This window comes from Protopterus annectens, chromosome 12.part0 (genome assembly GCF_019279795.1).
Source record: "Protopterus annectens isolate FY-2018-M chromosome 12.part0, PAN1.0, whole genome shotgun sequence".
Classification (NCBI taxonomy): domain Eukaryota; kingdom Metazoa; phylum Chordata; order Ceratodontiformes; family Protopteridae; genus Protopterus; species Protopterus annectens.
The window spans coordinates 100,530,291-100,557,047 of record NC_056746.1 but is presented as its reverse complement, the minus strand read 5'-3'; the positions used below and the strand labels follow the sequence as shown (position 1 = coordinate 100,557,047).

The 26,757-nt window shown below is 42.0% G+C and overlaps 1 protein-coding gene across 1 annotated transcript in view; it reads left to right on the top strand.

Moving 5' to 3' along the window:
- The first annotated feature begins 260 nt into the window (after positions 1–260).
- Positions 261–26,757, top strand: part of PTX4 (pentraxin 4) — a 47,181-nt gene continuing 20,684 nt past the window's right edge. Inside the window, exons 1-2 of the mRNA XM_044089121.1 lie at positions 261–551; positions 20,956–21,799. Of these exons, the coding sequence (XP_043945056.1) occupies positions 411–551; positions 20,956–21,799 (985 nt within the window). The 5' untranslated portion in view covers positions 261–410. The remainder of the gene's footprint in view (positions 552–20,955; positions 21,800–26,757) is intronic.

Below are 26,757 nucleotides of genomic sequence, written 5' to 3'. Positions count from 1 at the left end.
TCACTTTGGGGACCATAGGGATGTTCATGGCTTCTAATCACCCATTTTCATATAAGAAGGAATTATACCTGCAATTTACATTAAGTGCTGCTTCACCAAAGCTTTGTTCCAAGATTTAGTTCTCAGAAATGTCAGGAAGTCTGGTGGATATATTAGTACTTCCCCCATCTCTAAGAATGATATAGGAGACTTGAACTGCTTACCAGGGGGATGTGCCTTGTAACAGTGATTAATTACACAGTTCTGTGGCAGACACAAAGACAACACGAAAGTTAGAGAGACAGAGACAGAGGGAGACTGCTTCAAAGCATTCTGTTATTACACCAGTCGGTTAGTTTTCATTTTTGCCTTTATAAGAGCATTCAAGGAAGCTTTTCTAGCTCAAACAAGTGTACACACAGACAGAAAAAATGTGTGCAGTGAAGTTAATGTATCTCATGTTGATCCTAACATGCCTAAATGTGCCTCACAACTTCTTCCAAAACACTGCTGCTGCTACCGTGGGACAACGGAAGCCGTTTTTTGAAAGGCTGAGGAGGCTGGAAGAACAGGTGGGTGCAAACTGACATTTTCAATTAGCTCTTTGACATAAACTTTAGCACTCCCCAAACATTCTTGAAGACACATATTTTAAAACAGATTATTTTACTGACCATTTTACTAGAAAAGGCATTCACATTTTATATTCTTACTAGCAAACTCTGTCTGTAAGTGTGTACATAACTAAAGTTCTATTCCTTGTCTGAGAAGCAGTGATTAACAGATTATGCACACTGTTACTAAAACATTACAAAAATATACTGTGAATATAAGTTATTGTCGACTGAATGTTTTTTCACTCTGTATTGTAGAGCTGCTTGTTTTGTAGAAGGCCAGGCAATGAGGAATGAGTTTTATAATTCTTACTTTCTGAGCAGGCATTTATTTCAGTGCCTACCTGTATCTATGGGAATACTATTTATTTAATTTGTTTGATAACTGAGTAAGTGAAATAACCTAAAATGTCTAGTTTTGGGAAGATTTGAGCATAGTATTGTAAAATACAGACAAATGTCAAAATAAAATTGGTTTATACTATGTCATGATTTACAGAAATTATCTTCAGACTATGTTTAAAGAAGTAATGATGTTTACATAAGTAAGAAGATCTGCTGTGCCATTCATAAACTTTAAAAGGATTGCTAATTTAGATTAATAAAATTAATAATGACAAGAATGATATAATATTTTGTCTGTTTATTGCCTTTAGATGTTGTTCTGCTTTTATGCCATTTGGCACCATAGGGTTGGGGGACTAGCATAATGGTGAAAGTGTTTACCTCACAGGTACAAAATAGAGGGTTGGATTCTCACCATTGAAAAAGGAAATTAGCTGTGCTTAAATTGGCCTGCATGGGCAGCTAGCCTAGTACTTACCTGTGAACCTATTAACCATTTGACATCACATTGGAACCTCATGGTCTGTCTGCATGCTACAAGTCACAACAGATGCCTATAGGAGTTTAAGTCAAGAGAGATATTTCAAGGAAACAGTGTGACTTTCTTAAAATTGCATGTGAAATACTTAATTCTTTAAACAGCATTATACATGAGCTATTCACTCTGGTGTTACTGAACATTTCAAATGCAGTCTAACTAAGTATATACTGAGTAAAATTTCAGTTTGAATCTCCCATAAACACTCCCCTATAACCTTCTATTTTACTTCTCTCTTCCTTCCCTTCAATAAACAGACTTACTACTTTATCTTCTCCTCTTGGTACATCACTGCACAAACATAACTAGTAAAATATTTCAGCTATGTAACTATTGCACTATTATGTATATAATATGTAATTATGAATGTATCCCTCTGATGAATGCATTTCTATGTATTTCACTTGACAGTTTAATATATGACATTGTAATGCAATAATGTGTGGTACTGATGAATGTAATGTATGACACTGTAATGCAGTAATCTGTGCTACTGATGAATGTAATGTATGACACTGTAATGCAGTAATCTGTAGTACTGATGAATGTAATGTGTGACACTGTAATGCAGTAATCTGTGGTACTGATGCATGTAATGTGTGACACTGTATTGCAGTAATCTGTGCTACTGATGAATGTAATGTATGACACTGTAATGCAGTAATCTGTGCTACTGATGAATGTAATGTATGACACTGTAATGCAGTAATCTGTGCTACTGATGAATCTAATGTGTGACACTGTAATGCAGTAATCTGTAGTACTGATGAATGTAATGTATGACACTGTAATGCAGTAATCTGTGGTACTGATGAATGTAATGTATGACACTGTAATGCAGTAATCTGTGCTACTGATGAATGTAATGTGTGACACTGTAATGCAGTAATCTGTAGTACTGATGAATGTAATGTATGACACTGTAATGCAGTAATCTGTGGTACTGATGAATGTAATGTGTGAGACTGTAATGCAGTAATCTGTGCTACTGATGAATGTAATGTATGACACTGTAATGCAGTAATCTGTAGTACTGATGAATGTAATGTATGACACTGTAATGAGTAATCTGTGGTACTGATGAATGTAATGTGTGACACTGTAATGCAATAATATGTGGTACTGACGAATGTAATGTGTGACACTGTAATGCAGTAATCTGTGCTACTGATGAATGTAATGTGTGACACTGTAATGCAATAATCTGTGGTACTGATGAATGTAATGTATGACACTGTAATGCAGTAATCTGTGCTACTGATGAATGTAATGTGTGACACTGTAATGCAGTAATCTGTAGTACTGATGAATGTAATGTATGACACTGTAATGCAGTAATCTGTGCTACTGATGAATGTAATGCATGACAATGTAATGCAGTAATCTGTGGTACTGATGAATGTAATGTGTGACACTGTAATGCAATAATTTGTGGTACTGATGAATGTAATGTATGACACTGTAATGCAGTAATCTGTAGTACTGATGAATGTAATGTATGACACTGTAATGCAGTAATGTGTAGTACTGATGAATGTAATGTATGACATTGTAATGCAGTAATCTGTGGTACTGATGAATGTAATGTATGACACTGTAATGCAGTAATCTGTAGTACTGATGAATGTAATGTGTGACACTGTAATGCAGTAATCTGTAGTACTGATGAATGTAATGTATGACACTGTAATGCAGTAATCTGTGGTACTGATGAATGTAATGTATGACACTGTAATGCAGTAATCTGTGGTACTGATGAATTTAATGTATGACACTGTAATGCAGTAATCTGAGGTACTGATGAATGTAATGTATGACACTGTAATATAGTAATCTGTGGTACTGATGAATGTAATGTATGACACTGTAATGCAGTAATCTGTGGTACTGATGAATGTAATGTGTGACACTGTAATGCAATAATCTGTGGTACTGATGAATGTAATGTATGCCACTGTAATGCAGTAATCTGAGGTACTGATGAATGTAATGTATGACACTGTAATGCAGTAATATTTGGTACTGATGAATGTAATGTATGTCACTGTAATGCAGTAATCTGTGCTACTGATGAATGTAATGTGTGACACTGTAATGCAATAATATGTGGTACTGACGAATGTAATGTGTGACACTGTAATGCAGTAATCTGTGCTACTGATGAATGTAATGTGTTACACTGTAATGCAATAATCTGTGGTACTGATGAATGTAATGTATGACACTGTAATGCAGTAATCTGTGCTACTGATGAATGTAATGTGTGACACTGTAATGCAGTAATCTGTAGTACTGATGAATGTAATGTATGACACTGTAATGCAGTAATCTGTGCTACTGATGAATGTAATGCATGACAATGTAATGCAGTAATCTGTGGTACTGATGAATGTAATGTGTGACACTGTAATGCAATAATTTGTGGTACTGATGAATGTAATGTATGACACTGTAATGCAGTAATCTGTAGTACTGATGAATGTAATGTATGACATTGTAATGCAGTAATCTGTGGTACTGATGAATGTAATGTATGACACTGTAATGCAGTAATCTGTGCTACTGATGAATGTAATGTATGACACTGTAATGCAGTAATCTGTAGTACTGATGAATGTAATGTATGACACTGTAATGCAGTAATCTGTAGTACTGATGAATGTAATGTATGACATTGTAATGCAGTAATCTGTGGTACTGATGAATGTAATGTATGACACTGTAATGCAGTAATCTGTGCTACTGATGAATGTAATGTATGACACTGTAATGCAGTAATCTGTGGTACTGATGAATGCAATGTATGACACTGTAATGCAGTAATCTGTGGTACTGATGAATGTAATGTATGACACTGTAATGTAGTAATCTGTGCTACTGATGAATGCATTTCTATATGTATTTAATATGTAAAATTTCTATTTTCTGTTGGAGCTTTTCTCCTCGGGCCTCAGCTGAAAATGGGCATTTGTAGCCCAGTCGGACAAACCCGGTCAACAAATATAAAATAAATAAATAAATAAAATATATGTAGTTGTGTGCAAGCTAGAAAAACTGTAGAGCAAAATTTGTTCTGATATTTTTGGAACCACATTGGTTCTGTGTAAATAGGAAAGCATATGCAGAAGTACAAAATAACAGATTTTTATTACTTATAAAAAATAGCTGTGCCCTGTTTTATTCTGTCAATTGGTCCATACCATCAATTTAACAGCTATACTGTCAGAGCTATTTTATGATTTATTTAATATGTATTGTATGGAAATGTGAATTGCACTATGATTCCATGTCTATCAGCAGAAACCTCCCTCCCCCTTTCACCTCCTCGCCTGTTGATTGGTTAGGGGAATGTTGTAATGACATGGTTATAGGTGCTATGTCATTGAGCAAACTGAGACTTGTATATCTTAGGCAGGGCATCATCTAATCCTGTACAGAATTCTGCAGCATCAGTTCGTGGCTTAGAATTTGTTTATCATTGGGAAATATGACTAGGAATTAGCTATAAAAAAGTACTTAATGATTTGTGAATCTTCTTCTTCTTTCGGCTGCTCCCGTCAGGGGTTGCCACAGCAGATCAACTGTTTCCATTTCTTCCTGTCCTCTGCATCTTGCTCTATCACACCAACCACCTGCATGTCCTCTCTCACTATATCCATAAACCTTATCTTAGGCCTTCCTCTTTTCCTGTTACCTGGCAGCTTCATCCTTAGCATCTTTTTCCCAATATACTCTGCATCCCTCCTCAGCACATGTCCAAACCAATGTAATCTTGCCTCTCTGGCTTTGTCTCCAAACCTTCCAACCTGGGCTGACCCTCTAATTTACTTATTCCTAATCCTGTCCATCCTTGTCACACCCAGTGCAAATCTTAACATCTTCATCTCTGCCACGTCAAGCTCTGACTCCTGCCTTTTTGTCAATGCCACTGTCTCCAACCCATATAACATAGCTGGTCCCACTACCCTCTTGTAGACCTTCCCTTTCACTCTTACTGATACTCGTCTGTCACAAATCACTCCTGACACTCTTCTCCACCCACTCCATCCTGCCTGTACTCTCTTCTTCACCTCTCTTCCACACTCACCATTACTCTGAACTGTTGATCCCAAGTATTTAAACCCATCCTCCTTCACCACCTCTACTCCCTGCATCCTCACCATTCCTCTATCTTCCCTCTCATTCACACACATATATTCTGTCTTAGTCCTGCTGACCTTCATTCCTCTTCTCTCTAGAGCATATCTCCATCTCTCCAGGGTCTCCTCCACCTGTTCCCTACTCTCACTACAGATCACAATGTCATCTGCAAACATCATAGTCCACGGGGACTCCTGTCTGATCTTGTCTGTCAACCTGTCCATCACCATTACAAATAAGAAAGGGCTCAGAGCTGAACCTTGATGTAATCCCACCTCCACCTTAAACGCATCCATCGCCCCCACCGCAGACCTCACCGCTGTCACACTGCCCGCGTACATATCCTGTACCACTCTTATATACTTCTCTGACACTCCCGACTTCCTCATACAATACCACAACTCCTCTCTAGGCACCCTGTCACATGCTTTCTCTAAATCCACAAAGACACAATGCAACTCCTTCTGTCATTCTCTGTACTTCTCCATCAGCACTCTCAAAGCAAACATCGCATCTGTAGTGCTCTTTCCTGGCATGGAACCATACTGCTGATCATTAATCATCACCTCCCTTCTTTACCTAGCTTCCACTACTCTTTCCCATAACTTCATGCTGTGACTGATCAATTTAATCCCTCTGCAGTTACTACAGTTCTGCACATCACCCTTATTCTTAAAAATCGGTACCAAAACACTTTTTCTCCATTCCTCAGTTATCCTCTCAGTTTCCAAGATTTCATTAAACAATCCAGTTAAAAACTCCACTGCCATTTCACCTAAACACCTCCATGCTTCCACAGGTATGTCATCTGGACCAACAACTTTTCCGTTCTTCATCCTCTTCATAGATATCCTTACTTCCTCCTTGCTAATCCACTGCACTTCATGATTTACTATCTGCACATCATCCAACCTTCTCTCCCTCTCATTCTCTTCATTCATCAGCCTCTCAAAGTACTCTTTCCATCTGCTCAACACACTCTCCTCGCTTGTGAGTATGTTTCCCTCATTATCCTTTATCATCCTTACCTGTTGCACATCTTTACTAGCTTGGTCCCTCTGTCTAGCCTTGTCATAAAGCAAGTTGGTCACAACCAGAGTGATTAGTTTGCTTCTTAGACTTGCACCATTTTTTGGGAGGAGGGGTACTCCCACTCCTGCATACAAGGGGTTTCACCCTTGCATTTATAGTCTTAATGTAATCAGGTGTGATATTGTTGCCCGTCAGTCCAAGGGCAAACCCCAACCAGAGCAGCCTCATTCAATGAATGCAGGTCTCATTCGATGAATACCAGCCTCGTTAAATGAATGAATGTGTTATTCAAGCAGTCGCCCAGCATGCTACTAGGTGGTTATCTCAGTATCACAAACAGATTTTTTGCCCTCTACACCTGTTGACCATATGCCTGAATTCCATGACTCTATCCATTTCTGCTGTAACTGAGCAAGGGCCAGTCTTGGCGTGGTCATCGATGTGGACAGCCATTTTTGTTATACTTCCTAGCCATTAGTGAGTAGAGACGTACAATGGGCATAGGGTAGGGCTGTCACTTGCTTCCATGAGCAATGCAGCCTCTCAGGCAACACTGACCCTCTGTGGAGCAGTTGGATTCCAGTAGGCCTTCACTCATTACTGGGGATGCATTAACAGGAGACATGACCTGTGACACACCCTTCAATCTCCTTACCCAAAGGGAAGCAGGCTTTAAATGTTTATTCCTCTCCCTCCCTGGCTGGCTCTTCCAGTTCTCATGTAGCTACTGAAGACAGATCAGCTGAATCATTGTTGAAGCTCTGTAGATCTAAAGACAGATCAGCTGGGTAATTGTTGAAGCTCTGTAGATCTGAAGACAGATCAATTGGGTCATTGTTGAAGCTCTGTAGATCTGAAGACAGATCAGTTGGGTCATTGTTGAAGCTCTGTAGATCTAAAGACAGATCAGCTGGGTAATTGTTGAAGCTCTGTAGATCTGAAGACAGATCAATTGGGTCATTGTTGAAGCTCTGTAGATCTGAAGACAGATCAGTTGGGTCATTGTTGAAGCTCTGTAGATCTGAAGACAGATCAGTTGGGTCATTGTTGAAGCTCTGTAGATCTCTGCCACAGAGTCACCTCAGTATCACATATGGTTCACTTAGCTCTGTAGATCTCTGCCACAGAGTCACCTCAGTATTACATACGGTTCACTTAGCTCTGTAGATCTGTGCCACAGAGTCACCTCAGTATCACATACGGTTCACTTAGCTCTGTAGATCTCTGCCACAGAGTCACCTCAGTATCACATACAGTTCACTTAGCTCTGTAGATCTCTGCCACAGAGTCACCTCAGCATCACATATGGTTCACTTAGCTCTGTAGATCTGTGCCACAGAGTCACCTCAGTATCACATACAGTTCACTTAGCTCTGTAGATCTCTGCCACAGAGTCACCTCAGTATCACATACGATTCACTTAGCTCTGTAGATCTCTGCCACAGAGTCACCTCAGTATCACATACAGTTCACTTTGCTCTGTAGATCTGTGCCACAGAGTCACCTCAGTATCACATACGGTTCACTTAGCTCTGTAGATCTCTGCCACAGAGTCACCTCAGTATCACATATGGTTCACTTAGCTCTGTAGATCTGTGCCACAGAGTCACTTCAGTATGACATATGGTTCACTTAGCACTGTAGATCTGTGCCACAGAGTCACCTCAGTATCACATACGGTTCACTTAGCTCTGTAGACCTCTGCCACAGAGTCACCACAGTATCACATACGGTTCACTTAGCACTGTAGATCTGTGCCACAGAGTCACCTCAGTATCACATACGGTTCACTTAGCTCTGTAGATCTGTGCCACAGAGTCACCTCAGTATCACATACAGTTCACTTAGCTCTGTAGATCTCTGCCACAGAGTCACCTCAGTATCACATACGGTTACTTAGCTCTGTAGATCTCTGCCACAGAGTCACCTCAGTATCACATACGGTTCACTTAGCACTGTAGATCTGTGCCACAGAGTCACCTCAGTATCAGATACGGTTCACTTAGCTCTGTAGATCTGTGCCACAGAGTCACCTCAGTATCACATACGGTTCACTTAGCTCTGTAGATCTGTGCCACAGAGTCACCTCAGTATCACATACAGTTCACTTAGCTCTGAAGATCTCTGCCACAGAGTCACCTCAGTATCACATACGGTTCACTTAGCTCTGAAGATCTCTGCCACAGAGTCACCTCAGTATCACATACGGTTCACTTAGCTCTGTAGATCTCTGCCACAGAGTCACCTCAGTATCACATACGGTTCACTTAGCTCTGTAGATCTCTGCCACAGAGTCACCTCAGTATCACATACGGTTCACTTAGCTCTGTAGATCTCTGCCACAGAGTCACCTCAGTATCACATACACTTCACTTAGCTCTGTAGATCTCTGCCACAGAGTCACCTCAGTATCACATACGGTTCACTTAGCTCTGTAGATCTCTGCCACAGAGTCACCTCAGTATCACATATGGTTCACTTAGCTTTGTAGATCTGTGCCACAGAGTCACCTCAGTATCACACACGGTTCACTTAGCACTGTAGATCTCTGCCACAGAGTCACCTCAGTATCACATACAGTTCACTTAGCTCTGTAGATCTCTGCCATAGAGTCACCTCAGTATCACATACGGTTCACTTAGCTCTGTAGATCTGTGCCACAGAGTCACCTCAGTATCACATACAGTTCACTTAGCTCTGTAGATCTCTGCCACAGAGTCACCTCAGTATCACATATTGTTTACTTAGCTCTGTAGATCTCTGCCACAGAGTCACCTCAGTATCACATACGGTTCACTTAGCACTGTAGATCTATGCCACAGAGTCACCTCAGTATCACATACGGTTCACTTAGCTCTGTAGACCTCTGCCACAGAGTCACCACAGTATCACATACGGTTCACTTAGCACTGTAGATCTGTGCCACAGAGTCACCTCAGTATCACATACGGTTCACTTAGCTCTGTAGATCTGTGCCACAGAGTCACCTCAGTATCACATACAGTTCACTTAGCTCTGTAGATCTCTGCCACAGAGTCACCTCAGTATCACATACGGTTACTTAGCTCTGTAGATCTCTGCCACAGAGTCACCTCAGTATCACATACGGTTCACTTAGCACTGTAGATCTGTGCCACAGAGTCACCTCAGTATCAGATACGGTTCACTTAGCTCTGTAGATCTGTGCCACAGAGTCACCTCAGTATCACATACGGTTCACTTAGCTCTGTAGATCTGTGCCACAGAGTCACCTCAGTATCACATACAGTTCACTTAGCTCTGAAGATCTCTGCCACAGAGTCACCTCAGTATCACATACGGTTCACTTAGCTCTGAAGATCTCTGCCACAGAGTCACCTCAGTATCACATACGGTTCACTTAGCTCTGTAGATCTCTGCCACAGAGTCACCTCAGTATCACATACGGTTCACTTAGCTCTGTAGATCTCTGCCACAGAGTCACCTCAGTATCACATACGGTTCACTTAGCTCTGTAGATCTCTGCCACAGAGTCACCTCAGTATCACATACACTTCACTTAGCTCTGTAGATCTCTGCCACAGAGTCACCTCAGTATCACATGCGGTTCACTTAGCTCTGTAGATCTCTGCCACAGAGTCACCTCAGTATCACATATGGTTCACTTAGCTTTGTAGATCTGTGCCACAGAGTCACCTCAGTATCACACACGGTTCACTTAGCACTGTAGATCTCTGCCACAGAGTCACCTCAGTATCACATACAGTTCACTTAGCTCTGTAGATCTCTGCCATAGAGTCACCTCAGTATCACATACGGTTCACTTAGCTCTGTAGATCTGTGCCACAGAGTCACCTCAGTATCACATACAGTTCACTTAGCTCTGTAGATCTCTGCCACAGAGTCACCTCAGTATCACATATGGTTTACTTAGCTCTGTAGATCTCTGCCACAGAGTCACCTCAGTATCACATACGGTTCACTTAGCACTGTAGATCTATGCCACAGAGTCACCTCAGTATCACATACGGTTCACTTACCTCTGTAGATCTGTGCCACAGAGCCACCTCAGTATCACATACGGTTCACTTAGCTCTGTAGATCTCTGCCACAGAGTCACCACAGTATCACATACGGTTCACTTAGCACTGTAGATCTGTGCCACAGAGTCACCTCAGTATCACATACGGTTCACTTAGCTCTGTAGATCTGTGCCACAGAGTCACCTCAGTATCACATACAGTTCACTTAGCTCTGTAGATCTCTGCCACAGAGTCACCTCAGTATCACATACGGTTTACTTAGCTCTGTAGATCTCTGCCACAGAGTCACCTCAGTATCACATACGGTTCACTTAGCACTGTAGATCTGTGCCACAGAGTCACCTCAGTATCACATACGGTTCACTTAGCTCTGTAGATCTGTGCCACAGAGTCACCTCAGTATCACATACGGTTCACTTAGCTCTGTAGATCTGTGCCACAGAGTCACCTCAGTATCACATACAGTTCACTTAGCTCTGAAGATCTCTGCCACAGAGTCACCTCAGTATCACATACGGTTCACTTAGCTCTGAAGATCTCTGCCACAGAGTCACCTCAGTATCACATATGGTTCACTTAGCTCTGTAGATCTCTGCCACAGAGTCACCTCAGTATCACATACGGTTCACTTAGCTCTGTAGATCTCTGCCACAGAGTCACCTCAGTATCACATACGGTTCACTTAGCTCTGTAGATCTCTGCCACAGAGTCACCTCAGTATCACATACACTTCACTTAGCTCTGTAGATCTCTGCCACAGAGTCACCTCAGTATCACATACGGTTCACTTAGCTCTGTAGATCTCTGCCACAGAGTCACCTCAGTATCACATATGGTTCACTTCGCTTTGTAGATCTGTGCCACAGAGTCACCTCAGTATCACACATGGTTCACTTAGCACTGTAGATCTCTGCCACAGAGTCACCTCAGTATCACATACAGTTCACTTAGCTCTGTAGATCTCTGCCATAGAGTCACCTCAGTATCACATACGGTTCACTTAGCTCTGTAGATCTGTGCCACAGAGTCACCTCAGTATCACATACAGTTCACTTAGCTCTGTAGATCTCTGCCACAGAGTCACCTCAGTATCACATATGGTTTACTTAGCTCTGTAGATCTCTGCCACAGAGTCACCTCAGTATCACATACGGTTCACTTAGCACTGTAGATCTGTGCCACAGAGTCACCTCAGTATCACATACGGTTCACTTACCTCTGTAGATCTGTGCCACAGAGTCACCTCAGTATCACATACGGTTCACTTAGCTCTGTAGATCTCTGCCACAGAGTCACCTCAGTATCACATACGGTTCACTTAGCTCTGTAGATCTCTGCCACAGAGTCACCACAGTATCACACACGGTTCACTTAGCTCTGTAGATCTCTGCCACAGAGTCACCACAGTATCACACACGGTTCACTTAGCTCTGTAGATCTCTGCCACAGAGTCACTTCAGTATCACATATGGTTCACTTAGCTCTGTAGATCTCTGCCACAGAGTCACCTCAGTATCACATACGGTTCACTTAGCTCTGTAGATCTCTGCCACAGAGTCACCTCAGTATCACATATGGTTCACTTAGCTCTGTAGATCTGTGCCACAGAGTCACCTCAGTATCACATATGGTTCACTTAGCTCTGTAGATCTCTGCAACAGAGTCACCTCAGTATCACATACGGTTCACTTAGCTCTGTAGATCTCTGCCACAGAGTCACCTCAGTATCACATACGGTTCACTTAGTTCTGTAGATCTGTGCCACAGAGTCACCTCAGTATCACATACGGTTCACTTAGCTCTGTAGATCTCTGCCACAGAGTCACGTCAGTATCACATACTGTTCACTTAGCTCTGTAGATCTCTGCCACAGAGTCACCTCAGTATCACATACGGTTCACTTAGTTCTGTAGATCTCTGCCACAGAGTCACCTCAGTATTACATATGGTAGAACTGTGCCACAGAGTCACCTCAGTATCACATACGATTCACTTAGTTCTGTAGATCTCTGCCACAGAGTCACCTCAGTATCACATACGGTTCACTTAGCTCTGTAGATCTCTGCCACAGAGTCACCTCAGTATGACATACGGTTCACTTAGCTCTGTAGATCTGTGCCACAGAGTCACCTCAGTATCACATACGGTTCACTTAGCTCTGTAGATCTGTGCCACAGAGTCACCTCAGTATCACATACGGTTCACTTAGCTCTGTAGATCTGTGCCACAGAGTCACCTCAGTATCACATACAGTTCACTTAGCTCTGTAGATCTGTGCCACAGAGTCACCTCAGTATCACATACGGTTCACTTAGCTCTGTAGATCTCTGCCACAGAGTCACCACAGTATCACACATGGTTCACTTAGCTCTGTAGATCTCTGCCACAGAGTCACCTCAGTATCACATACGGTTCACTTAGCTCTGTAGATCTTTGCCACAGAGTCACCTCAGTATCACATACGGTTCACTTAGCTCTGTAGATCTCTGCCACAGAGTCACCACAGTATCACACATGGTTCACTTAGCTCTGTAGATCTCTGCCACAGAGTCACCTCAGTATCACATACGGTTCACTTAGCTCTGTAGATCTGTGCCACAGAGTCACCTCAGTATCACATACAGTTCACTTAGCTCTGTAGATCTGTGCCACAGAGTCACCTCAGTATCACATACGATTCACTTAGCTCTGTAGATCTCTGCCACAGAGTCACCTCAGTATCACATACGGTTCACTTAGCTCTGTAGATCTCTGCCATATAGTCACCTCAGTATCACATACGATTCACTTAGCTCTGTAGATCTCTGCCACAGAGTCACCTCAGTATCACATACGGTTCACTTAGCTCTGTAGATGTCTGCCATATAGTCACCTCAGTATCACATACGATTCACTTAGCACTGTAGATCTCTGCCACAGAGTCACCTCAATATCACATACAGTTCACTTAGCTCTGTAGATCTGTGCCACAGAGTCACCTCAGTATCACATACGGTTCACTTAGCTCTGTAGATCTCTGCCACAGAGTCACCTCAGTATCACATACGGTTCACTTAGCTCTGTAGATCTCTGCCACAGAGTCACCTCAGTATCACATACACTTCACTTAGCTCTGTAGATCTCTGCCACAGAGTCACCTCAGTATCACATACGGTTCACTTAGCTCTGTAGATCTCTGCCACAGAGTCACCTCAGTATCACATATGGTTCACTTAGCTTTGTAGATCTGTGCCACAGAGTCACCTCAGTATCACACACGGTTCACTTAGCACTGTAGATCTCTGCCACAGAGTCACCTCAGTATCACATACAGTTCACTTAGCTCTGTAGATCTCTGCCACAGAGTCACCTCAGTATCACATACAGTTCACTTAGCTCTGTAGATCTCTGCCACAGAGTCACCTCAGTATCACATATGGTTTACTTAGCTCTGTAGATCTCTGCCACAGAGTCACCTCAGTATCACATACGGTTCACTTAGCACTGTAGATCTATGCCACAGAGTCACCTCAGTATCACATACGGTTCACTTACCTCTGTAGATCTGTGCCACAGAGCCACCTCAGTATCACATACGGTTCACTTAGCTCTGTAGATCTCTGCCACAGAGTCACCACAGTATCACATACGGTTCACTTAGCACTGTAGATCTGTGCCACAGAGTCACCTCAGTATCACATACGGTTCACTTAGCTCTGTAGATCTGTGCCACAGAGTCACCTCAGTATCACATACAGTTCACTTAGCTCTGTAGATCTCTGCCACAGAGTCACCTCAGTATCACATACGGTTTACTTAGCTCTGTAGATCTCTGCCACAGAGTCACCTCAGTATCACATACGGTTCACTTAGCACTGTAGATCTGTGCCACAGAGTCACCTCAGTATCACATACGGTTCACTTAGCTCTGTAGATCTGTGCCACAGAGTCACCTCAGTATCACATACGGTTCACTTAGCTCTGTAGATCTGTGCCACAGAGTCACCTCAGTATCACATACAGTTCACTTAGCTCTGAAGATCTCTGCCACAGAGTCACCTCAGTATCACATACGGTTCACTTAGCTCTGAATATCTCTGCCACAGAGTCACCTCAGTATCACATATGGTTCACTTAGCTCTGTAGATCTCTGCCACAGAGTCACCTCAGTATCACATACGGTTCACTTAGCTCTGTAGATCTCTGCCACAGAGTCACCTCAGTATCACATACGGTTCACTTAGCTCTGTAGATCTCTGCCACAGAGTCACCTCAGTATCACATACACTTCACTTAGCTCTGTAGATCTCTGCCACAGAGTCACCTCAGTATCACATACGGTTCACTTAGCTCTGTAGATCTCTGCCACAGAGTCACCTCAGTATCACATATGGTTCACTTAGCTTTGTAGATCTGTGCCACAGAGTCACCTCAGTATCACACATGGTTCACTTAGCACTGTAGATCTCTGCCACAGAGTCACCTCAGTATCACATACAGTTCACTTAGCTCTGTAGATCTCTGCCATAGAGTCACCTCAGTATCACATACGGTTCACTTAGCTCTGTAGATCTGTGCCACAGAGTCACCTCAGTATCACATACAGTTCACTTAGCTCTGTAGATCTCTGCCACAGAGTCACCTCAGTATCACATATGGTTTACTTAGCTCTGTAGATCTCTGCCACAGAGTCACCTCAGTATCACATACGGTTCACTTAGCACTGTAGATCTGTGCCACAGAGTCACCTCAGTATCACATACGGTTCACTTACCTCTGTAGATCTGTGCCACAGAGTCACCTCAGTATCACATACGGTTCACTTAGCTCTGTAGATCTCTGCCACAGAGTCACCTCAGTATCACATACGGTTCACTTAGCTCTGTAGATCTCTGCCACAGAGTCACCACAGTATCACACACGGTTCACTTAGCTCTGTAGATCTCTGCCACAGAGTCACCACAGTATCACACACGGTTCACTTAGCTCTGTAGATCTCTCCCACAGAGTCACTTCAGTATCACATATGGTTCACTTAGCTCTGTAGATCTCTGCCACAGAGTCACCTCAGTATCACATACGGTTCACTTAGCTCTGTAGATCTCTGCCACAGAGTCACCTCAGTATCACATACGGTTCACTTAGCTCTGTAGATCTGTGCCACAGAGTCACCTCAGTATCACATATGGTTCACTTAGCTCTGTAGATCTCTGCAACAGAGTCACCTCAGTATCACATACGGTTCACTTAGCTCTGTAGATCTCTGCCACAGAGTCACCTCAGTATCACATACGGTTCACTTAGTTCTGTAGATCTGTGCCACAGAGTCACCTCAGTATCACATATGGTTCACTTAGCTCTGTAGATCTCTGCCACAGAGTCACGTCAGTATCACATACTGTTCACTTAGCTCTGTAGATCTCTGCCACAGAGTCACCTCAGTATCACATACGGTTCACTTAGTTCTGTAGATCTCTGCCACAGAGTCACCTCAGTATTACATACGGTAGAACTGTGCCACAGAGTCACCTCAGTATCACATACGATTCACTTAGTTCTGTAGATCTCTGCCACAGAGTCACCTCAGTATCACATACGGTTCACTTAGCTCTGTAGATCTCTGCCACAGAGTCACCTCAGTATGACATACGGTTCACTTAGCTCTGTAGATCTGTGCCACAGAGTCACCTCAGTATCACATACGGTTCACTTAGCTCTGTAGATCTGTGCCACAGAGTCACCTCAGTATCACAGACGGTTCACTTAGCTCTGTAGATCTGTGCCACAGAGTCACCTCAGTATCACATACAGTTCACTTAGCTCTGTAGATCTGTGCCACAGAGTCACCTCAGTATCACATACGGTTCACTTAGCTCTGTAGATCTCTGCCACAGAGTCACCACAGTATCACACATGGTTCACTTAGCTCTGTAGATCTCTGCCACAGAGTCACCTCAGTATCACATACGGTTCACTTAGCTCTGTAGATCTTTGCCACAGAGTCACCTCAGTATCACATACGGTTCACTTAGCTCTGTAGATCTCTGCCACAGAGTCACCACAGTATCACACATGGTTCACTTAGCTCTGTAGATCTCTGCCACAGAGTCACCTCAGTATCACATACGGTTCACTTAGCTCTGTAGATCTGTGCCACAGAGTCACCTCAGTATCACATACAGTTCACTTAGCTCTGTAGATCTGTGCCACAGAGTCACCTCAGTATCACATACGATTCACTTAGCTCTGTAGATCTCTGCCACAGAGTCACCTCAGTATCACATACGGTTCACTTAGCTCTGTAGATCTCTGCCATATAGTCACCTCAGTATCACATACGATTCACTTAGCTCTGTAGATCTCTGCCACAGAGTCACCTCAGTATCACATACGGTTCACTTAGCTCTGTAGATGTCTGCCATATAGTCACCTCAGTATCACATACGATTCACTTAGCACTGTAGATCTCTGCCACAGAGTCACCTCAGTATCACATACAGTTCACTTAGCTCTGTAGATCTGTGCCACAGAGTCACCTCAGTATCACATACGGTTCACTTAGCTCTGTAGATCTCTGCCACAGAGTCACCTCAGTATTACATACGGTTCACTTAGCTCTGTAGATCTCTGCCACAGAGTCACCTCAGTATCACATACGGTTCACTTAGTTCTGTAGATCTCTGCCACAGAGTCACCTCAGTATCACATACGGTTCACTTAGCTCTGTAGATCTCTGTCACAGAGTCACCTCAGTATTACATACGGCTCACTTAGCTCTGTAGATCCCTGCCACAGAGTCACCTCAGTATCACATACGGTTCACTTAGCTCTGTAGATCTCTGCCACAGAGTCACCTCAGTATCACATACGGTTCACTTAGCTCTGTAGATCTGTGCCACAGAGTCACCTCAGTATCACATACGGTTCACTTAGCTCTGTAGATCTCTGCCACAGAGTCACCTCAGTATCACATACGGTTCACTTAGCTCTGTAGATCTCTGCCACAGAGTCACCTCAGTATCACATACGGTTCACTTAGCTCTGTAGACCTCTGCCACAGAGTCACCTCAGTATCACATATGGCTCACTTAGCTCTGTAGATCTGTGCCACAGTGTCACCTCAGTATCACATACGGTTCACTTAGCTCTGTAGATCTGTGCCACAGAGTCACCTCAGTATCACATACGGTTCACTTAGCTCTGTAGATCTCTGCCACAGAGTCACCTCAGTATCACATACGGTTCACTTAGCTCTGTAGATCTCTGCCACAGAGTCACCTCAGTATTACATACGGTTCACTTAGCTCTGTAGAGCTGTGCCACAGAGTCACCACAGTATCACATACGGTTCACTTAGCTCTGTAGATCTGTGCCACAGAGTCACCTCAGTATCACATACGGTTCACTTAGCTCTGTAGATCTCTGCCACAGAGTCACCTCAGTATCACCATCTAGCAGCCTACCCCTGGAGCTGCTTCCTCTCAGCAAGTCCCTTGAGCTCTGCATTGCTACACACACACACACACACACACACACACACACACACACACACACACACACACACACCAGACACAACCAACCACACACATACACACACACACACACACACACACACACACACACACACACACACACACATGTACGCGTGCTCAGACACACACACACACACACACACACACACACACACACACACACACACACACACACACACACACACACACTAGACACAACCACCCACACATACATATATGCATTCACACACGTGCACACACCAGATGCAACCACCCACATACATACATGTGTGTGAGTGCACACTCGCACACACACACATATGCATGCACTCTAGTCCCCCAGGATTGTTTTTACACACTCTATCACTGCTTATGGCAATGTGTGCTTGCTAGGCTCACCCTGCACAGGTACAATTCTTAGTGCTCCCACTAGGTGTCACCCAAGGGCTGAGCCACAACTGCCTCCCTCCCTAGAAGACGGATGAGTCTGCAATGACTCCTCCCTGCCATCTTCCTCAAACCATCTCGTCTCTCCAAGTGCATGTGATGGTAATCCTATGTGGGTTGCGTGGATTACAATAAGGGTCTCATCTCTGTGCCAGAGGGGTAGGCCAAGGTTTTTTCTTGTTATGAAGCTTCACTGTCTCTGTGCATTACTTTCCTATTCACCTACAGGAAGCATAGTCTTCAGATGTCTCTCCGTACTTAGAGTTATGATGTCAGAATACGATATCGGCAGCAATCTATATCTGAAAACATGATGCATGCCTAGGTAGTGTATGTACAAATACATTCTGTGTTGAATATTAGTGGGGATTAAAAGATCACATTATTTAGAGAGAATTAGAAGTGTTAGGTTTACAAGTTTTGTATTCATTGAGGAATAATACTTTGTACCCTTGGAGATGAACATGTGCGCTAAACTGACTGCATTGTCCTGTCACAATCTTTGGTAGCATAAATATGTGACATATGGATAGAAAGTAGTTACTATATGTAATATTATAGTTTGTTTAATGCACTATGAATCACAGTACATGTGACAAAACACAGATAACATCTATTAACAAAGAAACAAAAAAAGAAATAAAAGCTATTGTACTAGACAAAATTAGAAGTTCTTTTTAAGTTTTCATGTATTTTTAAATAAGTTAAACTGTTAGTTTGGTTGCCACCTGTTCTGTCAGGAAATTTTTCTGGCAGTCAGGAAATCAGGGTGTCTGTCAGGAGATCTGGAAATCATGTTCTCTGTTAGGAAATCCTGTTATGATGAATACTTGAAAAGTTTTTCAAATCATTCTGAGAACTAACAAAATTCTGAATTACATAGCTTTCAATGTATCATGGACAAATCTCATCAGAATAAGGAACAAATCCAGAAATAATCTGGAACACTTTTAAAATATTAATACTATTAACTCGCGACATTGATGGAAAAAGAGGATGTGAATTAATATACATTTTCTGAAGTAAAAGATGTATGTAGCTCTAATTACTGGCATTATTTAGTAAGCATAATTCACCACCTTTTATCTAAAAGTAATCAGTGTTAGGAGGGGTTAAGATGGAGAGAGCTAAAATGTTAATCAAAATCATGAACATCTGAGAGGTATGCTGAAGTTGTTCTTCTTTTTTCGGCTTTTCCCGGTTAGGGGTCGCCACAGCGGAACTCCGGTTCGCTAATGATTGGCAGTAGATTTTATGGTGCTGAGGTGCCAGCTCTATGTCCAACCTTCAATGAGGGCACGCCCATTCTACGCATGTCTTTCGAACACCACTCGATCACGGGGAGGACATGCAGACTCCACACAGAAGGCGCTCCAGACGAGAATCGAATGGGAGAACCTCTTGCTGTGAGGTAACAATGCTACCGCTGCACCACGTTTCCTAAAATGTTGACTGTTTCACTTGGAATTTTTTATTTGTATTCAAATGCAGTATAAAAACAGTCATTGCTCTGCTTAATCTTGTTTATATGTGTATGGGTGTACACGTGTGGGGGGTTAAGGTCTGTGTGTGTGTGTGTGTGTGTGTGTGTGTGTGTGTGTGTGTGTGTGTGTGTGTACACACACACACACACACATATATATATATATATATATATATATATATATATATATATATATATATATATCTATATAAAAAGCAACAAGTTGATTGATCACAGTTACACATCAGCCTTGCACACAGTAAGTGGTTATCTTTGGTGGTCTAGGCTGAATGTGTGGAAGAGTACCACAGTCTTACAGTGGCACAGTTAGTAGTACAGCCGTCTCACAGTATTTATCTCCCTGTCTGAGTCTTTGTTTGTGACTCCATCTGAGTGGAGTTTGCATGTCCTCACAGCCTTTGTATGGGTTTTATTCAGGTGCTCTGGATTCCTCCAACACCTAGAAAATGTGCTGTAGGTGGAGTGAGGTTCTCTGTGTCTCTGTCTTATGATAGCACTGGTTTGTCAGGGGCTGTGTGTGTGTGTGTGTGTGTGTGTGTGTGTGTGTGTGTGTGTGTGTGTGTGTGTGTGTGTATGCATGCGCGGATGTGAAAAAATAATACATCCCAAAACACTCAGAGCTTCTGTCAGGAAATGGAACGATGAAAAGGTGGCAACCCTATTTGGTCCTCATATTTTAGACTTTTCATTTTTTCAACAATTATACCCTTGCAACGAGCAAGGAAAATGGTTGGTACAGATGATATAAGGTCATGCAGTATTTTTAAGTAATAGCCTTGCTCTCAAACAAAGCTTTCCAAGATTAACTATTGGTGAAGTAAATATTTTTTCATGTATTTTTCAGTTTCGTCGTTTTCAAGAGATGACATTGACCCGTCTTCAGGGAATCGCAGAGAACTACAACATTTCTTACAACATAGATGAGAGATTTCAGAATTTACAAGATCAGTACCAGAATGTAACATCAGAAATGTTGGGAATCCAGACAGCAATAAATACAGAGCTAGATAGCCATAAAACCTGGATGAAGAAACTTCAAAAGAAAATCAACAAGCTTGATGTTAAAGTTGCATCTCTGGAGGAGATTGTTAATGAGAGAACCAAGCAAAGCATGAAAGACAACAAAGAACAGAGCGTGCTGCTTTCCAACCTAACGGCTGAGATAAGAGAACAGAGAAAGGAGACTGAGTCTTTGGTTTCCAGCAAGAACAGTCTGCAGAAGGATCTACAGAGGATTCAGGATGGAATGAAAACTCAGGGGTTAAAACTGTCAAGCTTTGAGGAGCAGCTGAAGAGGACCTTACAAAGAGATCCATTTCCTCCTGAGTCATTTGTTGCCCCTCAGATTCTTAACCAAACCCCCCAAGACAAACAAGAGCAGTTGCAAGACAGATATTCTGAACATAGGCAGCAGAAACTCAAAAAGCTTCAGGTCAAGCATCAGCAAAGTAAGCAGTTACAGGAACGGCAGCAGATTGACGTGCAGTTTTACAGTCAACCTCCCCAGTACCAGACCTTGTCTTCAAACCCACCTGTTCCTGAAAAACTACAGAGGGAACCAAGACCTCATTCAAATCCAAAAGATCATGAGACACCAGATAAGCAAGAAGAACCTAAAGACAAGAAAGTAATTCTTCCTGTGCCAGCTGAAATTCCGAAGCTGCAGTCACTGCAGACTTCTGCAACAAGTATGTACATGATGTCATAAACATGATATTATAAATGTTTCCTTTCTATTTGTTTGAGAATGAGCTGTCACCTTTCACTGTTTAGTCCCCTTTTCATGTTTTTGGGGTCTTACCCTAATCCTCACCTTAACACCATTTCCTTAACGTTTTCCTGACTTCCTTTAGGACAGCAATTTTATTCACACAAATATGTACATGTGTGTGTGTTTGTGTGTGTGTGTGTGTGTGTGTGTGTGTGTGTGTGTGTGTGTGTGTGTGTGTGAGTGTTTGTAAATGTCTATATCTCTCTATTTATACATACATACATATGTATATTTATATATCTAACACACATACATGCCCACAAATACATGCATGCACACACATACACCTATATGTATATGCATCTGTGTGTGTGTGTGTGTGTGTGTGTGTGTGTGTGTGTGTGTGTGTGTGTGAGTGTGTATATCTCTATGTATTTATCAATCAATATATCTATATCACCTATGTACATATATACTTGACAAGGACGACAGGTGTTGACAGAGGTTTCTTTTTTGAGGATGAACTCTTGGCTAGGCTTGTAAGGGCCCCAGGGCCATTACCTAGTAAACTCCTTTGATTCTATGAAAAGGTAGAATCACATTTGGTTTTAAGGTTTTTGAGGGTGCAAAAAAGAGAGAATGCTCATTTCAGTAAATCACAATGGTTGAATTTAGATTTATATAGTGTAGGTAAGCAGGAGTAAGCAGGAAAATTAATATTTGAATGAAAAAGTGGTGTTTGTAAAGATGTGCAAGACTGTGTTATTGCAGTTGGTGTGAATGTACAAGTGTTTGTGGGTTAGTGTGAGGGTAAGGGTTAGGTAAGAGTATAGAGGCAGTGTTGTGCATGTCTTGTGTTGTCTGCATTCTGTGTCCTTTTGTCTTGTGTAGTGGTACTGTTAGGGAAAGGGGTTTTAGTAGCGTAATGTGTAGGGTTAGGGTTAGGGGTAGTGGTACTGTTAAGGAAAGGGGTTTTAGTAACGTAATGTGTAGGGTTAGGGTTAGGGTTAGGGGTAGTGGTACAGTTAGGGAAAGGGATTTTAATAACGTAATGTATAGGATTAGGGATAGGGGTAGTGGTACTGTTAGGGAAAGGGGTTTTAGTAACGTAATGTGTAGGGTTAGGGTTAGGGGTAGTGGTACTGTTAGGGAAAGGGGTTTTAGTAACGTAATGTGTAGGGTTAGGGTTAGGGGTAGTGGTACTGTTAGGGAAAGGGGTTTTAGTAACGTAATGTGTAGGGTTAGGGTTAGGGGTAGTGGTACTGTTAAGGAAAGGGGTTTTAGTAACATAATGTGTAGGGTTAGGGTTAGGGGTAGTGGTACTGTTAGGGAAAGGGGTTTTAGTAACGTAATGTGTAGGGTTAGGGTTAGGGGTAGTGGTACTGTTAGGAAAAGGGGTTTTAGTAACGTAATGTGTAGGGTTAGGGTTAGGGGTAGTGGTACTGTTAGGGAAAGGGGTTTTAATAATGTAATGTGTAGGATTAGGGTTGGGGTAGTGGTACTGTTAAGGAAAGGGGTTTTAGTAACGTAATGTATAGGATTAGGGGTAGTGGTACTGTTAGGGAAAGGGGTTTTAGTAACGTAATGTATAGGGTTATGGTTAAGGGTAGTGGTAATGTTAGGGAAAGGGGTTTTAATAATGTAATGTATAGGATTAGGGTTAGGGGTAGTGGTACTGTTAGGGAAAGGGGTTTTAATAACGTAATGTGTAGGGTTAGGGTTAGGGGTAGTGGTACTGTTAAGGAAAGGGGGTTTAGTAACGTGATGTATAGGATTAGGGTTAGGGGTAGTGGTATTGTTAGGGAAAGGGATTTTAATAACGTAATGTATAGGGTTAGGGTTATGGGTAGTGGTACTGTTAAGGAAAGGGGTTTTAGTAACGTAATGTGTAGGGTTAGGGTTAGGGGTAGTGGTGCTGTTAGGGAAAGGGGTTTTAATAATGTAATGTGTAGGGTTAGGGTTAGGGGTAGTGGTACTGTTAGGGAAAGGGGTTTTAGTAACGTAATGTATAGGATTAGGGGTAGTGGTACTGTTAGGGAAAGGGGTTTTAGTAACATAATGTATAGGGTTAGGGTTGGGGTAGTGGTACTGTTAGGGAAAGGGGTTTTAGTAATGTAATGTATAGTGTTAGGGTTAAGGGTAGTGGTAATGTTAGGGAAAGGGGTTTTAATAACATAATGTATAGGATTAGGGTTAGGGCTAGTGGTACTGTTAAGGAAAGGGGTTTTAGTAACGTAATGTGTAGGGTTAGGGTTAGGGTTAGGGGTAGTGGTACAGTTAGGGAAAGGGATTTTAATAACGTAATGTATAGGATTGGGGATAGGGGTAGTGGTACTGTTAGGGAAAGGGGTTTTAGTAACATAATGTATAGGGTTAGGGTTAGGGGTAGTGGTACTGTTAGGGAAAGGGGTTTTAGTAATGTAATGTATAGTGTTAGGGTTAAGGGTAGCGGTACTGTTAGGGAAAGGGGTTTTAGTAACGTAATGTGTAGGGTTAGGGTTAGGGGTAGTGGTACTGTTAGGGAAAGGGGTTTTAGTAACGTAATGTGTAGGGTTAGGGTTAGGGCTAGTGGTACTGTTAGGGAAAGGGGTTTTAGTAACGTAATGTGTAGGGTTAGGGTAAGGGTTAGGTAAGGGGATAGAGGCAGTGTTGTGCATGTCTTGTGTTATCTGCATTCTGAGTCCTTTTGTGCTGTGTAGTACAACTAATATAATAGCTGAGATTTAACATTTTTGGAGGAATCCAGCCAAGTTTAATGTACAATCTTTTGCTCCCAACAGCATAAAATCCCAAATGATATCAGTAGAGTCCTTCTCCTTAGTGAAACTATTCTCTATTTTAAAACTCCCCAGCAATGGACCATTCAGCATTAGACATTATTTATCCAGCTTTTTCTTACTGTTATAGAAACTGCACTACTTTTACTCCATTTATGCTTTATAGATGCATAAGACTGACTTAAATAACCTCGAAATCTGCTATAATAAAATAGCCAAGTTTGCCGCTAACCACCCTCACAAATCTCATCACAGTTCTGCCCTCTTCCAACTTAACTGGCTTGAACTTCCCAACCTTCTAACTCTGAACCATCTTGCCGTTGCACACAATAACATCCTCAAACATGATCACTGCCCTGTTCTTTCCAACTTAGTTGAACCAAATTCCAACCCCAGACCCCTAAAATCATCAGACAAACCATTTTCTAAAAGTAAAAAAGTCCAGCAACTACTATGGTGACTATCTCTATTCAAATAAAATATCAAAATGCTGGAGCGTACTCCCAAGCATATACTTAATACTTTTGATAATTGCAGTTTCAAATTACTCCTAAAAGAACATCTTGCTAACCACTGGCTATGCTCTTGTACCCCCCAGGCTAACCCTTCCAACCTGGCAGACCTCCACACTAACATTACTTTAGTCCTGCTCCTTTGTACTTTATACTTTGTGATATCTATGTTTTATGCCTCCCTGTACTTCCTCCTCTTTCCTACAAAAAAAAGATGTGTATTGATAATTTGTTTTTATACTATGTTTATATCATGCTATGCTCTCAAAATGCAACTTCCACTGTCAGCATTGTAACTTGTTTTACATTTGTATATTTTATATTTTTATACTTTAAATTTTTCCATTGTTGTATTTTCCATTGCTATTGTTTTTTTTTTTTTGTCTACTTCTTGTCATGGAGCTATTCTCCCCTGGTCTGCGCTGAAAATGAACCCCTAGCCCAGTCAGACATTACCTGCTAAACAAATGTAAATAAATAAAAATAAATAAATATGTTACCGTACCTAATAACTGAATAGAATCACCTGAAGTTGGAATCAGCTTTGAATGCCATTTAAAATATTTTATTACAGTGGTAGGAATGCATATAAAATGTCACCACCAGCACCTCAGTGCCCAATAGTATGATGGTAATATAATGCAACACAGTAAAGCTGCATGGAGCAACACCTCATTAGTGTCTCATTATCATGTCATTGAATCAAACATTGTACAGTAGAGAGTCTATTTTCTGAACCAATTGGGACCTAGGGTAGTTCGGATAATCAAACTATTCGGATAATCAAACATACACTGAGCCGGATAAAAAAAAACTGCAAAAAAATTGTTTTTTCTGCATGCTTTTGAACCATTCAGTGATTCTATTGGAAAATAACTAATATTTTTCACACATGAGCGGGCTGCAAGCTCAAAAAACACGCACAAATGAATATGTATAATGTTTCCATATTCAGACTTTATGATTTTCCTACCCCAAAACTTTGGAAGGCTGGGTTTGGATAATTGACGTTTCTGTTAATCGACACTTGGATAATCGACTCTACTGTATATGCCGTTACAGCTTACTGCATTAGTTTCCTTTATTGACCCACAAAATACCGTTGCACAAGCACCTACAAAGACAATCACTCATACTTGCTTGCACACCTACACATGCACAACCCCATCACACACATGCAGTCACAGACACACGTATACACACACACACACACACACACACACACACACACACACACACACACACACACACACACACACACACACACACACACATGACTTCCCCAAGTCACACAGTAGAGATATTCTTTGAATTACTCTACTGTGCTATTACAATCCCAGAGAAAAAAAGTTCTGTGGACGTGCACATGGATAATTAGCATAGCTCCACCCCTAAACTGGCCCATGCAGCCTTCATCAGTGACACTGGTGTAGTGCTGTGGACTATAGCCTTCTTTCCACTGTAGGGTTATAGTAGTCTGTGGATCACTCTAATGAAACCCATCGAGAAATCTTTATTCAAACAGGATTGCTCAGTGTTTTATGCTTTTCCTGATTCCCCACCAATATGTTGCAGATGGCTGAGAACTGTGCATATAGGAAACTTTATTTTTGAATGACTGATAACTACAGTACTGTTCTTCACAT